The 16,930-nt window shown below is 38.1% G+C and overlaps 1 protein-coding gene across 5 annotated transcripts in view; it reads left to right on the top strand.

Annotated features, from left to right (window-relative positions):
* The first annotated feature begins 1,505 nt into the window (after positions 1–1,505).
* MGST1 (microsomal glutathione S-transferase 1) overlaps positions 1,506–16,930 on the top strand; it is a 34,444-nt gene continuing 19,019 nt past the window's right edge. Inside the window, exons 1-2 of one of the 5 annotated variants that reach the window (XM_027129503.1) lie at positions 1,506–1,624; positions 6,689–6,805. Coding sequence is in view for 1 of the 5 variants with exons in the window: in XM_027129501.1 (XP_026985302.1) it covers positions 15,064–15,138 (75 nt within the window). In the remaining 4 variants the exon portion in view is untranslated. Of the gene's footprint in view, positions 1,625–6,688; positions 6,806–14,985; positions 15,139–15,533; positions 15,668–16,930 lie in introns of those variants that run through there. The other 4 variants (XM_027129501.1, XM_027129502.1, XM_027129504.1 and 1 more) reach the window with 4 other exon arrangements.

Genomic DNA, 16,930 nt, shown 5'->3' with positions numbered 1-16,930 from the left:
ATTCCAGTTTTTGAAAAGCACTATTGTTTTCCATAGAAATGCCTCTACTCAGACACTAAAGGAGGAGAACGAACATTAATCAAGCCTCTAAATTGGACCAAGCACTGTACTACCCTCTTTAAATATGCTCTCATTTAATTTAACACTCATAACAGTTTTCTTTGGTAGGGTTCATGATTTCCCCTTTAAAGATGAGGAAACTGAGATCCAGTGGGGTTAAGTAATTTAGCTCTGGGCACCTCACACTGTCTCCCATGGACAACCAGGTTTTTCTACTCACAGTTGAGATCTTGGGTAAGTTGCTCCATTCTCTGGAGTCACTTGCCTCCTCTGTGAAGTAAGAGGAATAGGTCAGATCACTGATCTCTCAACTTTTTTGATTATACTGTTCTATTAGTTAAAAAAAAATCTTGGCGCATTTACAGCCTAATACATATTTATGGCAAGTCATATATATACTATTGTGAATCCATTCATTAAATAATGAGCTTATTTTTTCCTTAAATTTTACACTAAAAATATAACTCCGAATACTTTCCCCTCAGGATTGAATCAAGATATTAAGGTTCCTGTGCACCCTACTTTGTAAACTGTGGGACTAGGTGATCTCCATGAGTTCTAAAAATCTGTGATTCTAGGCTGTCTGTTCAGCTTTGTAAATTATAGAAAGAATGCATTGGTGAATAACTTCTTGGCATGAGTAAATTCTGATAGAAGAGCCAGAAGGAGCCTGAAAAAACTAGGCCAGGAAAGTTCAGTTGAGAGTCCTGGATAATATGATATGGAAAAACTGGAAACCCAGTAAATGGGGAGGAAGAAGTAGGGATCAAATGAGGTGATGATGATGATGATGAAGATAATAATAATATTTAGTAACATAATAGAATAATTTCTATGTTCTTGGCCCTGTTTAAATCATTTAACATGTATTTCTTTATTTTTTTATCACCACAACAATGCTGTGAGGTAGGCGCTATTATCTTTAAATGAGGAACAGAGAAGGAGAAAATAAGGAACAGAGGGGTCAGGTAACTTACTGGTTGTATAGCTAACAAAAAGCTGAACTGAGATTCAAAGTCAGTCACTTGGTCTCAGAAATGAGACCAAAGGTCATAGAAAATTGCTAAGTCTCAGTGGATATTTGTTCATTGTCTTATAAGGAGCCACCCAGTGGTTGTACTAGTCAGAGTTCTCTAGAGACACAGTAGGATAGATAGATAGATGACAAATAGGTAGATAGACAGATAGATGATAGATGATAGATAGATGATATAGATAGATGATAGATAGGTGATGTAGATAGATAGATGATAGATAGATGGATAGATAGATAGGGTTATTATAAGTGCCTGGCTCATGTGATGATGGAGGCCGGGAAGCCCAAAATCTTCAGTGTGGGCTGGCAGCTTGGAGACCCAGGAGACCGATGGTGCAGATGAAGACCAAAGGCAGTCAACTGAAGGAGTCTTTCTTGCTCTGAGAGGCCAATTTTTTTGTTCTATTCAGGTCTTCAACTGATTGGATGAGGCCCACCTACATTATGGAGGATAATCTGCTTATTCAACGTTCACCAATTTAAATATTAATCGCATTCGAAAACATCTTCCAAGTTGACAAAACCAGTGTAAGTCATTCAGTGTATTTCATCTATACAATTTCCGAGATGGATATTTGACTCTGTTGAAACCAATTAGGGACAAGAATGTTTACCTTGTGACTTAATGTGTTTCCAGAGACAGGACTATCTTGAAAGCATGAGGGGAAATGTTGCCTGGAATTCAGCCAACAGCAAGGAAGCAGAGCAGAGTGAAAGAGAGACATCCCAATTTTATTTTATGAAACTTGATCCAAGTTTCCTTATGGAAACTAGATATACCTGTGGACTACCCAGTTTTGTGAGTTAATAAATCCCTTTTAATTGGATTTGAGTTGGGCATTCTGATACTTCTAACATAAAAAGTTCTAACAAATATATACAGAGAAGTTAGGCAGGGAAGGAGCCCAAACTTTTTGAGATCAACCTCAGGTTGTAGGCAGTTACCATGATTTATCACAAAAGGACTGTGGCCACTGACTATTAGATCCAGGAAAGCAATGCAGACATTTTCATGTATTTCTAGGTTCAAAGATAAGCCTGGCTGACCTTTTCTGCCAGATGAACTATTGCCTGCTTCATGGTTTCACTTAAGACCACTTAATGATAATAAATAAAGGGAAGGATGTGGCCATACATCTAAACCAGAATTTTTTGAAGGATTGGTGACTAAAATTATTTTAATGTACTCTGTAAAAGAATTCATTTTAATTCCCGCAAAAAATAACCTTTCACAAATCTCCTCTACAACATTTTTCTTCTTTTCTTAATCCTGGTCAATCTCGCTGTATTTCAGACTGTTCTTTGGCTCACATTGTCCCCCTCCTAACTGTCTATCCAATGGTACCAAAAAGTGCTGTCTTCTTCAAAAGCATTTTCCTGTTTTAACCCAGATTGAACTTTCCTTTTCTAAACCAGCGAAGCTGGTATTGCCTGTTCTACTCATTTGAGCACTTAGTCATTTGTTGTCTTATGTCATTACCCTGTAGACTCGTGTCCCTGAAAGAAAAAGAGAGAGAGAGAGATGTACTACTCCAATTTGTAAGACCAAGATAGAACGTACTCAAGGATTTGACATATGGGTTGGGCAAGAAAGAGAAAACAGAATGGAGGAAGATCTAGATGTATTGCTCAGCCTGGAATGGTGAATTTAGAGATAGGCACGTGGAGACTGGAGTGCTTTCAACTGTAAAATCAGGCCAAATGTGGAATAGACAGAAAAGATGTCAGTACTTTTAGGTTCAGACACATCATCAGTCTGTCAGAGGAGGAGCAATGCAGTGAAGAGCACATGGTCCGATAACAGACCAGGCATTGAGAACAAGCCCTGGGAAGTCAGCAAATAGCCATTTGGTGAGAGAAGTTCTTGACAGGGAAAGCTTCCCTGGGGTCTGAAATGAAAGCAGGACTTTAGACATTGAGACTAGGATGTAAGCAGAGGGTAAGGACTCACTTGGATGTACGTCACAATCTGGAGTTAGGTCAGATAAATGTAATGTTCTAAAATAATCCCAAACAAGATTCAGGACCGTATGATATAAGAGCCAGAACCTTAGACTTAGAAAATGTAGGTTCTAGTTACTAGCTGATTGGTCTTGGACAGGCATGATAACCTCTCTGTGCCTCAATTTCCTCTCTGGTAAAATGAGAGGGTTGGACTAGATGAACCCTAAGTTTCCAAGGGGTGATTCAGGGATTTTCTAACCAAGTAAGTGCATATTTGCTCCAATTACTAAAGACTTCAGACCATTTGAGAAACCTGCACCTTGCTGTCAATTATTCTAGATATTAAGGTTCTATGTAAGATTTCTCTTGAAAATAGAATTCTACTGAAAAGAACAGTTTGAAAACCACTTGAGCAGATGCTACTAGAGTCTGTTTTCATGATATGAACTAATAGGATTCTTTATCCTTCTGGCAAATAACCCTAGATGATAAGTGATTGGGGTTTTATTGATATCACTTGAGAGCGTCTTGTGAAATAAAGGGCCTAAGTATCTTTGGCCAAAGGAACTAATCAAATATTTGGATTTCTGATCAAATATATTTATTATTGTATTTTACGTTAAAATGTAATACATGTTATGATGGACACTTTCAACAATAAAGAGAAGTATAAGGAAGAAAATGGAAATCATATGGATGACTTTAAGCCAGGGAAAATAACTATCACCATTTAGTTTATTTTCTTCTGGTCTTTTTGTGTTTGTGTGTGTGTGCGTGCACACAGGCACAATGTTTTTCAACAAACTTAGGGCTTAGCCCAAACTTAGGGCTCTGTACATTTACATACCGTACATTTAAAGGTGAGTAAGAGTAGACTAGTAGGAGTGTTAAAATACAAAAGTAATTAAATTACAGTTTAATGTAAACATACTATAAAGGAGGTAAATATAATCTGCTGCAAGAGTTCAGCAGAAATGAAGTCACTTTTACCTAGGTAAAAGCTTCAAAACGAGGAGCTCTATGGATTTCAGATAGACTGATGTGAGAGAGAAGATATTCTCAGATAAGTCAACAGAGGGTATTGCAATGGAAATGGGGGGAACCAGTGTCAATTGACAAACCCCAGAGTAGACAATCCATCTAGACTCTCCCCCTAGTCTCTGCTTTCTCTGCCTGGCTTGGGATTTCATACACAGGCAGATCTCATTTTATTGCACTTCACAGACACTGTGCTTTTTACAAGTTGAAGGTTTGCGGCAACCCTGCATTGAGCAAGTCTATCAGCGCCATCTTTCCACCAGTATTTGCTCACTTCGTGTCTCTGTGTCACAGTTTGATAATTCTCACAATATTTTAAAGACTGCACCAGCAAAAAGATTACAACTCACTAAAGACTTTTATGATGGTTAGCATTTTTTAGCAATAAAGTATTTTTTAAAGGTATGTACATTATTTTTTTGGACATAATGCTTTGCACATTAAAGAGACTACGTATAGTGCAAATATAACTTTTACTTGCCATGGGAAACCAAAAAATTTCTATGACTTTCTTTACTGTGATATTCACTTTATTGTGGTGGTCTGGAACTGAACCTGGAATATCTGCAAAGTATGCCTGTACAGTTAAGATAGCAGCATTATTTACAATTGCCAATGTATGGAAGCAACCTAAGTGTCCATCAACAGATGAATGGATAAAGAATAAGTGGTATATATATATATATATATATATATATATGTGTGTGTGTGTGTGTGTATATATATATATATATATATATATATATATATATACAATGGAATACTACTTGGCCATAAAGAAGAATGAAATGTTGCCATTTGCAACTACATGGATGGAGAACTTGGAGGGTATTATGCTAAGTGAAATAAGTTGAAAGACAAATACTGTATGATATCAATTATATGTGGAATTAAAAAAACAAAACAAACTGGTAAATATAACAAAAAAGAAACAGACTCACAGATACAGAGAACTAACCAGTGGTTACCAGTGGAGAGGGAAGAGGGGAGGGGCAACATAGGGGTAGGGGATTAAGAGGTACAAACTACCATGTGGAAAATAAATAAGCTACAGGGTTATATAGTACAATACAGGGAATATAGCTAATATTTTATAATAACTATAACAGTACCCAGAAGAGTACTTATGTATAACTCAAGTTTCTCTCTGTGAAAAGAGTATGAAAATCACTAAACAGACATTTTGAAAATAAACAGTACATCTTAGTTCAAGAATAAAAATTGTGAAATTCGTATTAGGGAAAGTTTTCTATTTTATGATTCCCAGACACCCTCAAAAAAAGTTGGCAAATAAAAAAGAGAGAGGGTTTAAATAGTTCTATGTGAGATAGAAGAGACGTAAAAAGAAGAGAGGTTTACTAGAGTAGAAACCTTAGAAACCAGGGCCAGTAGTTCAGCGGGAACAGTTAATTATTTTATAATAACTATTTTAAAATTGTGAATCATTACCTTGTACATCTGAAATATATATAATATTGTACATCAACTATACCTCAAAGAGTTTGTATACTGGCCCCATAAGCTATTAAAATAGTTTGGCGTTCCTAAACCACTGCTGACAGAGATGACGGGGGATGGAAACTTCATAGAGTTGACAGAAAGTGTCCTGTCACCGCCAATGTAGAGCAATCTCTTTTCAGATCTCATGTGAAGCAGGAAGCAACACTTTCATCTTAATAGGGGTTTAAACCCCACCCCTATCTTTCCTATGCTGTGTGAGTAGCAGAATAGAAGGTCATTGATCTTACAAAGAGATGGAGGACATGGAGACCGTCATTGCCTGCAGCCAGTCAGCACTTTCCATAGACGTCCTATACAGACTTGCATATATATAGACTGCACTGTGAGCAAGTGTCCAAGTAAAGACTGAGACTTCACAATAAGCTTTCCAAAACAAGATGCAGCATAGGTTTTACTGGACAAAAACAGAGTAGAACATGTAGGGGAAAAGTCCATTCTGAAGCAAGTTATTGCGTTATTGAGCTGTTGAATCCAATGATTGCCAGTTTCTCCCCAAGGGGGAACTGGCACTGTGATCAGAGCCTGCTGTGTGTTCATTGTATATTAGTTGTTTAACCAAGACATGGCTGTGCTCAGGAGGCTTCTACATTCTCAACTTGTTCGTTGGAGCCCAGCGTAGCACCTCTCATGAGTTCCTGACGAAAAACCGATTCCTTAAGTCTTTAGAGGGTTGGATACTTCACTGAAGACTGATGGGAAAAGAAGAGGAGGGTTACATTACATACTGTGCTTAGAATCCTCATTTGAAAATCCTCATTAGCTATGTCTCTTCTCCCTCTGAAGTTCCTCTTTTTCACTAGCCACTTCCTCTCTTTCTCCATCTTTCTCCTAACTGTTCCTGCTCACCTTCTGGCCCTGGTTTGTAAGGTTTCTGCTCTAGTAAGCCTGACTGCTTTTCATGTCTCTTCTATCTCACATGGAACTATTTAAACCCTCTCTCTTTTTTTATTTGCCAACTTCTGAGGGTGTCTGGAAATCGTAAAATTGCAAACTTTCCCTAATGCGAATTTCACAATTTTTATTTGTGTACTAAGATGTACTGTTTATTTTCAAAATGTCTGTTTAGTGATTTTCATACTCTTTTCACAGAGAGAAACTTGAGTTAAACGTACTTACTCTTTTGGGTACTGTTATAAGTGGGTGCACGTACAGTTGACCTCACTGTCACTGTCAAGATTTTGATGCCATAGAAGTTGACCAAACCAGGTAAGAAGACTCATCGCATTTTCTAAGTACTTTAACTGTCATCCAATCTGATGCATCTTACAGATGAGATTGGAAAGACAGATCAGTTGAAATCATTGTTTCTTTTTCTTTTCCTTGTTTATTGATTGATTGATTTTTTTTACGTCTTTATTGGAGTATAATTGCTTTACAATGTTGTGTTAGTTTCTGTTGTACAACAAAGTGAATCAACTATATGTATACATATATCCCCATATCCCCTCCCTCTTGAACGTCCCTCCCACCCTCCCTAACCCACCCCTCTAGGTGGTCACAAAGTACCAAGCTGATCTCCCTGTGCTATGCAGCTGCTTCCCACTAGCTATCTGTTTTACATTTGGTAGTGTATATATGTCCATGCCACTCTCTCACTTCACCCCAGCTTACCCTTCCCCACCCCCCGTGTCCTCAAGTCCATTCTCTATGTCTGCATCGTTATTCCTGCCCCGCCACTAGTTTCATCAGTACCATATTTTTTAGATTCCATATATATGCGTTAGCATATGGCATTTGTTTTTCTCTTTCTGACTTACTTCAGTCTGCATGACAGACTCTAGGTCCATCCACCTCACTACAAATAACTCAATTTCGTTTCTTTTTATGGCTGAGTAATATTCCATTGTATATATGTGCCACATCTTCTTTATCCATTCATCTGTCGATGGACATTTAGGTTGCTTCCACGTCCTGGCTATTGTAAATAGTGCTGCAGTGAACATTGTGGTACACGTCTCTTTTCTGAATTATGGTTTTCTTAAATGCCCCAACCAAAAGATACAGACTGGCTGAATGGATACAAAAACAAGACCCATATATATGCTGTCTACAAGAGACCCACTTCAGACCTAGGGACACATACAGACTGAAAGTGAAGGGATGGAAAAAGATATTCCAAGCAAATGGAAATCAAAAGAAAGCTGGAGTAGCAATACTAGTATCAGATAAAAAAGATATTAAAATAAAGACTGTTACAAGAGATAAGGAAGGGCACTGTTGGTGGAAATCATTGTCTCTTAAGTTCTACTACAAGTTTCTAGAAGAGTGGATTGATCACAGTTGTGCGTCAACAGGCAGTGCTGGGTAGGCTATACTAGTAGGGAAAGGCTAAAATTGGAGAATCCAGTTTAAAAATTCTGGTGTTATTTCTGTGGTTACTGGAAAGGTATCCTCTGAAGGGAACCTGAGATAATTCTCCAATTCTACTATAGCCTGGATGAGGTATTTCTTTTGTTCTGGACAATTTATTATTTCCCATTTGGTTTTCCACCTAGGAAGGGAGCATTTTGTAAAGAAGATATGACCATCTGATCAGTGGAAAGGAACAACTCTCCTTTTTTACCTAGTAAATTGAATTCTGATTTATAAATCAGCAATAATAAATAATAATAAATAATAAATAAATAATAAATAAATAAATAATAAATCTAGTAGTATGATTAGTATAATTTTGGAGAGACTGAACACTTGTCTGGGCCAATAAAAAGGAAATATTTAAAATATTTTAATATTAAGTTAAATACTTAAATGTAAAATAAAGGCAGAGGCATCTGTGTGGCATCTTAGACATGTTCCCACCCTCCCCTTTATTTTATTTATTTATTTAATTTATTTATTCGTTCATTTATTTATTTATTTAGGCTGTGTAGGGTCTTTGTTGCTGTGCGTGGGCTTTCTCTAGTTGTGGTGAGCGGGGGCTACTCTTCGTTGCGGTGCACGGTTCTCACTGCGGTGGCTTCTCTTATTGTGGAGCACGGGCTCTAGGCGCGTGGGCTTCAGTAGTTGTAACACACAGGCTTCAGTAGCTGTGGCTTGTGGGCTCCAGAGTGCAGGCTCAGTAGTTGTAGCACACGGGCTTAGTTGCTCCGCGGCATGTGGGATCTTCCCAGATGAGGGCTTGAACCCATGTGCCCTGCATTGGCAGGCGGATTCTTAACCACTGCGCCACCAAGGAAGTCCCTCCCTTTTACTTTTTAATTGCCATATGCCATTTCAAGGTCATTAATGTCTGTCCTTCGGTTTCCTAATCTATGCAAGGAATTTAATACTTGTTCTAAAGTGTTCTTTTAAGAAGCAAATTATCAGTAGAAGAAAAGACAGAGAGAAAAAAACTGAGGTGTTATAAAACTTTAAAGGGATTACAAGTTAACTTTATAAACAGAAATCGTTTGGCCCTTCGTTCCTGATAGACCATACCTGGTTGTACTGAAAAGGTATAAGACATTTAATTTATATAAAATGTATGCCCCTGTCTATGAATGTTTACTGTCACATGCTCCATTCTTGAGCTTTGTACAATGTTGAGAAATATTTGAATTAGATTTATGTTATTTCTAGGATACAAAATTTTAGTGGGTATAAATTGATAACTCCATAAAAGTTCTCTGGAATAATTGGAAAGATGTGCACCCAAGATGAACCAAATCAGATGTTCTCAGTTCAGGGCAAATTGTTCTCTGCTCACCCTAAAACCAGTCCTTCTTAAAAACATTTAATAATCTCAGTGCCTGGAGTCTCCCTTTCCTACCACTCATGCCATACCTCAGCCCTGCTTGAAAACTTGTACTGTTGCTACCACTGATATATCTGTTCTAGAAAGAAACAGGCTTTCGTTTCCAGGACTGTCAAATCAGGAGCTTTCACGAGAACACAAGGATTCACTCTATTATTGCACATCATAGAACTCATGCCTGTAGCTTGAAAATAGAAGTCTTTGGCGTAGGCATTTGCTTGTTTGACAGTTCTGTTCTAAATTTTGAAACTAGTGGTACTGTAAAGTGCCTGTCTGACGATGGTGTACCAGCGCTTAGTCATGCAAAATAATTATTGTTCACGGTTCCTTAGCTGAAGTCAATAGCTCCGTGCAAAACACAACATAATGCAGAGATCTAAAGTTACTAAATCAAAACTGAGAAAAAGAATTTTAAGCAGGCTTGGCAGGAAAAAATAGGTTCTACGAGATTTGCCAAGTGATTTCTCTCAGCATACGGAAGGCTCTAATATTTTTAAAAGAACCCCCATGATAGAAACCATGGTAACTTTTATTAGTATGTCCTGGTGATTGTTGTCAGTTAACTTACATGACGTCAAAAACACGAAAGCAATTATGGAGATAGCAAATGGTGCCTACTGCTTGTTTTCTAAACTTGAAATCATATTTTCAGGTTTGCTTCTGTCAATTCAGTGTTTGAATATCTACATCCAATATATCATCTACACTGAAGGGCTTGATTAAATTAACCTAAGTGTGTATAGGACTGAATTTTTGTGGCTGGAGTGTTGGGATGCCTACCCTGGACCCATAGTAGGGCCTGTGAATCAGTATAGTGGTGCACGCAGGAAAAGTGAACATCAGTCCTACAAACGAAGAGTTATCTCTCCATGTTGCCCGAAACATTTGCCAGAGAATCTTGGCAAGATTAGGTATTGCTGCTTGAATGCAAGGGATGATGTCCTTCTTAACCCCCGGCAGACAATTGCACTTAAGAGTATCCCTCTTCTGGGAATAACAAACAGCAATATCTATCGTTTCCTTAGAAGAGGGAGAAACACAGAAAATAAACCAGGAATTTCACAGACTCTGCCATAATATATTTACCTTCAACACTTTCAATCCAGTATTAAGACAGAATTGTTAGAGATGGATATGTAATTATTTTAGACTTAGCTCATGGCCACTTTCCATAGAGTTCATGAGTTTTTAAAAAAATAATCTGTTATTGAGGTTTAATTAGTATACAGTGAAGTGCACAGATTTTAAGTATACAGTTCAATGGTTTTGACAAATGTATACTTGCATGTAACTAATATCCTGAACATTTTCATCACTCCAGAAAGTTTTCTTATGCTCCTTTCCAGCTAATTATCACCCTTATCCCACTAGAAACAACCACGTTTCTCATTGCTGTTATCGTAGATTAGTTTGCCTGTTTTTGAACTTCATATAAATGAATCAGAGTATATACTCCTTTGTGTCTCATTTTTTTTTTTTTGCTTAACATAGTGTTGAGACTTAGTCATGTTATTGTGTGTATCTGTAGTCTATTATTATTTTTAAATTGTGCTGTGGGTAGTGTTTTATATGTATATACCACAGTTTGTTTTCCCATTCTTCTGCTGATGGACGTTTCGGTTTTCCCAGTTTTCGGCAATTGCATATAAAGCAGCAAAGAAATTCTTAAACAATCCTTTTTGTGTCTAAATGTCCTCTTTTCCCTTGAGTTATTCCTCAGAGTGGAAATGTTGGATTGTAGCCTAGGTCTAAGTTTATCTTTATAAGAAACTACAAGACAGTTTTCCTAGTGTGGGTATCCCATTTTTTTACTCTCACAGGCAACATGTGAGAATCCCATTTGCTTCACACCCTTGTCAGTATTTGATCTTGTCTGTGTTTTCAATTCTTGCCATCCTAATGTTTGGGAAGAAATATCTCATTGTGATTTTTTTTGATGGATATTTATAACTTTAATTCAATTATATTATGAGGAAGGAACAAAAAGTAAAAATATCAATGAACAAAGAAACAAGTCAAAAAGAGAGCTATAGAATAATACAAAGATATTTGAAGGAAGGAAGGAAGTAAAAGAGGGAAGCGTAAAGTAATGAAACGTGAAATAAACATTTAATAGAAAGGATCACAAAGCCAAAAATTGATCAAGAAAGAAGAGAAAGCACAAATAAATTCTATTATGAATAAAATGGGACCCTAACTACTGATGCAGCAAACATTAAAAAGATGAGGAAAACATTATAATAACCTCATAGTAATAAACTGCTTAGAAAATATAACTTTCCAAAACTGACCCACAAAGAAAAAGACTGAATTCTCTTCAATAACCATTTAAAAATCTGGACTGTTAGTTAAAAAAAAATCCTACCCAAAGGGAAACATGAGGTCCAGAGGGCTTTACAGGCAAACTCTATAGAATAGTCAAGAAACAGATTATCCAAACCTTTATACAAACTCTTAAAATAATAGAAAAAGGGTGAACACTGCCCAACACACTCTGTGAGGCTGGTATAACTTGATACCAAAACTGGACAAGGACAGTGTAAAAAACCAGAAAACTACAGGCTAATCTCATCCGTGAACCAAGATGTAAACTCCAAACCAAAATTAACAGCAAAGTGAACCCAGCAATATATTAAAAAACTAAAGCTTCATGGCTAACTTAGGTTTATCTCAAAATGTAATCAAAATCATGATCAGGAATTGTTCATGAAACTTCAACGAAAGGGTTAAGGATAGCCAAGACTCTCCTCAAAAACTAGCTGAAAAGACTTGTCTTACTAATTATGTAATTAATAATTAAGACAGTGCATTGGTTCAGTGATAGAAAAATAGAGCTAAGGAATAAAACAATGAGCCCCGAAAGAGACCCATGTGAGTATCTCATTGTTATCTGACTGCATATCTCTGAAGACTAATGCCACTGGACACCTTTGCATATGCTTCTTAACCATTCAGATATGTTCTTTTGTGAAGTGTCTGTTCAAATCTTTTGCATACTTTTTCTATTTTTAATTATATATTTTGTCTCCTAATTATTGTTATAGGTATTCTTTATATATTTTGCATACAAGTTCTTTGTTAGATAAACGTATTGAGAATATTTTCTCCCAGACTGTAGTTTGCCAATTCATCTTCTTAATGATGTCTTTTGATGAGCAGAATTCTTAATTTTGATAAAGTCCAATTTATCATTTTTTTTCTCTTACGGATAATGCTTTTTGTGTCTGGCCTAAGAAATCTTTGCCTACTCCAAGGTCATGAAGATATTTTCCTATGTTTTGTTGTGGAAGCTTTATAGTGTTAGCCTTTAGGTCTGTGATCCACCTTGAATTATTTTTGTGTATGGTGTGAGCTGGGGGTTGAAGTTCCTTTTTTTTCCATATGGCTCTCCGTTTGTTCCAGCTCCATTCATTGAAAACTTTCCTTTCTCTATTGCATTGCTTTGGAACCTTTGCTGAAAATCAGTTGACCAACTGAGTGTGATTCTATTTCTGGATTCTGTTCTGTTCTTTTGACCCACTTGTTTATCCTGAACCTTTACCACATTCTCTTGATTAGCTTCATGAGTTTTATCATTTTTTTTTAGTCCTGTTCCTCTCATTGTGGCTTCTTTTAACTCCAGCAGGTATGAGGTTCATATTTTATTTCAGAAGTTAGTACAATTTCCAAACTCCTCTGGATCTCAGTATCTATAAAATAGGAAAAATAAGAACTCCCTTATAGGGTTTTTTGGGAGAGACAAACAATCTAGAATACCTTTAAAATGTATACTATAATTCTAAAATAATATCTGTATGTTTAGAATGTTACTTATTTTTATTTCACTTTTTGCTTCCCTTAATCTTAAGACACGTTCTCACATATGTTTACTGAAATCTCCAAGAAGGGTCTGTACCCTTAGTTTCAGATTTGTGGGGGCATCTGTTCTATGGATTTAGAGAAAAAAACAAAGATCTAAGAAAATTAAAAGGAGTGAGGGGCACCTGATTCCTTCCCACTTTACCGGAAACCTAGTCTAGTGGTGATAGCAATCCTTTCTGACATTTCTCGTTTGTCTGTTTTTTAAAAGGCAGGATCGGCTAGATTTCTAATGCAACTTTGTTCTTCCAGATCTTTCTGATTTGATCTCCATTTTCTTTGTTGTAGCGGCTACATTTTGCTGAATGGCCTTTGCTCTCCCCACCCCAAATCAGTGACCTTTTAAACTGTTTTAATATTTACTGTGGAATTACTTGTCCTGAACTTTGGCTCGAGTTTCCCTGAAAGATTTCATTATAGGCTTAAAATGGAGGGTTCCAAGTTTGTACCCTTACCTCTACCCAAACTAAAACAAGCTGAAAAAATAACTCATTCTCTTCCTTACTCATCTAAGAGCATACAACAAAGATGAGCAGAAATCTAAATTTTTTCATAACCTTTTTCCTGTTACTGCTCTAGATCATACCCCAATTATCATTCTCATTGCTAAATTGAAATCTTTTCATCCTTAAGTTTAGTGGCAACTTCTTTTTTCCGGCTTTTGTGTCTACCTGATTGTAAACTCCTTGAGCACAATTATTTGATGTTATTTATCTTAGTTTTGGATTTTAGCATCAAACCAAGTGCCTTGCATTCACGACGTAACTGTCTACTAAATTCATTCATTATAGGCAAGTGCTGATTATTGTGCCAAAGACAGTTTCATATATATAACAGACAGGCAATAATTGTACATGGTTTATGGAGAGCAGGAATCCAGTATTTATTCATTGATTGATTAATAGTTTGAAGTCATTTTATAATTAGAGCATCAGATGAGTTTGGTGCTCCTTTCTTTTCAAAAACCTGTTAGAACCGCTCAACTGGAATTCTGTATATCAATTATTTAAATAATAGCTCTCTGTACCTTTTTCTGTAAATTTATCCACAAGATTAGAGCTGTATTACCTCATAATAAATGAAGAGTCTTTTAAATACTTGTAGTACTAAAATCCCTTGGCAGGAATTCAGAATTATCTCACATTCTGCCCTATTCCAGTCAGTGTCACAGCCAGGTTCCAGTGTACATTACCAAGATAGGAGAATAAATATACGTAGTTTTCAAAAGACACAGACAATGAAAACGAAGCACTAACGTCTGCTGATGCTAGATTTTCCGATACTTCTACTGATATGCTCCTATAGAAACTGTTCTCAGGCCTGTGATTAATTGCTGTTTCCTAGAGCAAACTGGTAAATCTTACTTCCTTTTTTGGTAGAATATGGATTTGTCCATCAAATCTTAGCTAGTCCTGGAGGCACCCTTTAAAGTCTAAAGGAGGTAGAATTAGGACAAAAAAAAAAAAAAAAAAAAAGGAAGTACACCACACATAGCAGGTGGTAAATGGGTGAGAAGTATGACCAAGTGAGAAGTAACGTAGATGGAAAGCATAAATCCTTAAACATGTTTACATAAAGCCATGGAAATTAGATCCATAAATACTGTTGTGGGTACTAGGAAGCTTGGAAATATCCTTAATCTAGATATTGGTGTTAGAATAACTACACCTTCTAACCCTAACATTCTTGAAAGTCCCTGCAAAAAACCATACTAAACTGATTGTGTAATGAATTGTGTAATGAACTGTAATGATCCAGTTTAAGCTCCTCCAGTTCCATTTTGGACTCTGAACAGGAGGGGACAGAATGAGGAGGCAAATTGTCTAGGATCACGGATTTGGAAGACTGGAAGACTATAGGTGATCTTCACCAAATGTTACATTGTGTCAGTGCCAGCCTTTCGAGGAAGCTTTGCCACCAGAGCAGGGAAAGAGAAGTTCAACAAAAGGTAATTGATTTATCAAAGACTTCTAATCAGCGTCCCCCCAGCCCCCGAGATTTGAATATTCTCTAAAGCTTTCAAAGCTTTCAACATTGAGATCTTTTAAAATTGTTTGCGGCTACATAAAAGTCGGCCTCCTTTCCCTCCCCTCCCACGCCCAAACTTGATGTGTCCCAATACAATGCCTAACGTCCCGAGGCGCTGCAGAGGGGAAATGGCCTTTCGAGAGGAGACTTTGCGCCGGCGCCAAAAAGCAGGGTTCAGAGAGGAGAACCGGTGGGCGGGGGTTACTCCAGGGGGAGAAAAATCAGGCGATTTAGGGGAGGGCCTTGGCGAGGTTGGAAGTCGTGCTTTCGGCGCCCGAGAGCAAGTTCCGAGGAAATTAACCAGAGAGGGCGTGGCGCCTGCCTCCCACCCGCCCGCCCTCGCAATGAAAGTCACCGAGCGCCTGCGCAACCCGCCTCTGGGACCAGGTCGCTGTCTTTCTCCTGCTCGGATTCACAGTACGTGCCCGGGAGGGGTGTGTAAGCGGCGGGTAAGGAGAGGGAGGCGGCGGGAAGGGGACCGGGGTGGCAGGTGTAAGCTTGAGGGTCTCTGCCGACCTGAAGCTTCTTTGTTCCATGTAGCTGCTATATGTTTGCTTTTCAGTCCATCACTTTTAAAAGGGAGTTTCATTCCCGTCCCCCTTGCAGGTGAATTGTCAAGCTCCAGGACTAAAACTTGAGAGAATAAGTCTTTTTGTGTTTAAGTGATGATTGACCCACTTTGTATTCTCAGACCAAGGTAGCATCCACTTTGAAAGGGCCCCCTTGAACTTTTGGGGAATAAAAAGTACGTGCAAGTAATAGTAATCTAGAAAGTGGCTGCAGTTTAAGCAACTTCTGTTCATCCTAAGGGTGTAAAATCCTGCAGCGGCTCCGAGTTCAAGGGCAAACTGGCCTTTGTACCTCCTGAAAGACAGGACTTGCTTCTCTTGGTTTGCTTTGATAAGCCACAGAAACATTAGCAAAGTTAAAAAATAATAATAATTAACAAAGTGGAGGAGGACATGAATTAGACCCTATTAGATGAATTGGAGATTGTTAGAGTCTGCTGACTGGAACCCTGGGAGGATTCTCAGCCCCCCCTGGAGGCGAAAGCCACGTGGAAAGAGTAAAGGAGAAAGGAAGCCTTCTTTGGGAGTTCAGGCCTCAGCGGTTACTGCTGTTGCTGGACTGGGGTGGTGGGGACCAGGGTGCATGCAGATTCCATCTCCCTGCTTCCTTTGAAATAGTCCCAAGGCCTCTTAGTAGTCCGGGCACCACATTTATTTTCTCCTTTTTCCTCTGCCTGTTTACTCTCCAAGAACGTGCTAATTGGGCTGTAATCAAACATTGTTGAATGGCCTTGGAAACTTCTCCAGGTCTCCAGCTAACAGGCTTTAACCCAGTCTAGCCCGGTGTCCTGAGATCCCTAGCCTGCTATGAAAACTAGACACACCTTTTGCATCCCCTGGGAGTTAGGCTGGTGTTGAGTTTTACTGTCTTCTGCTTCTTCCAAAATAAGAGGCCTATGTGTGTTGACCACCTTTGTTCATCCTGAAAAATGGCAAATCGGTCCAAATTTGAATATTACTCTCTGTGGCAGACAAGGACAGTTTTTCTGAGGGTTTGTTTGAGAGTGGAGTTTCTTAAACACTGAGTCCAGAAAAGGTCAGCATAGGCCCCTGGTAACGGCCTCCCCCCACCTCCCCCCCCAGAGCCAGAAGCATTTTCCTCCCAACACCTGGGCCCTGAAACTTGCAGGCCTTGTCTGCAGT

The sequence above is a fragment of the Aethalodelphis obliquidens genome, unplaced genomic scaffold (assembly GCF_003676395.1).
Source record: "Aethalodelphis obliquidens isolate GAN/ISIS:26980383/991018 unplaced genomic scaffold, ASM367639v1 scaffold36, whole genome shotgun sequence".
Taxonomy (NCBI): domain Eukaryota; kingdom Metazoa; phylum Chordata; class Mammalia; order Artiodactyla; family Delphinidae; genus Aethalodelphis; species Aethalodelphis obliquidens.
Note: the sequence above shows the minus strand (reverse complement) of the source record. Positions and strands in the feature narration are given on the sequence as shown.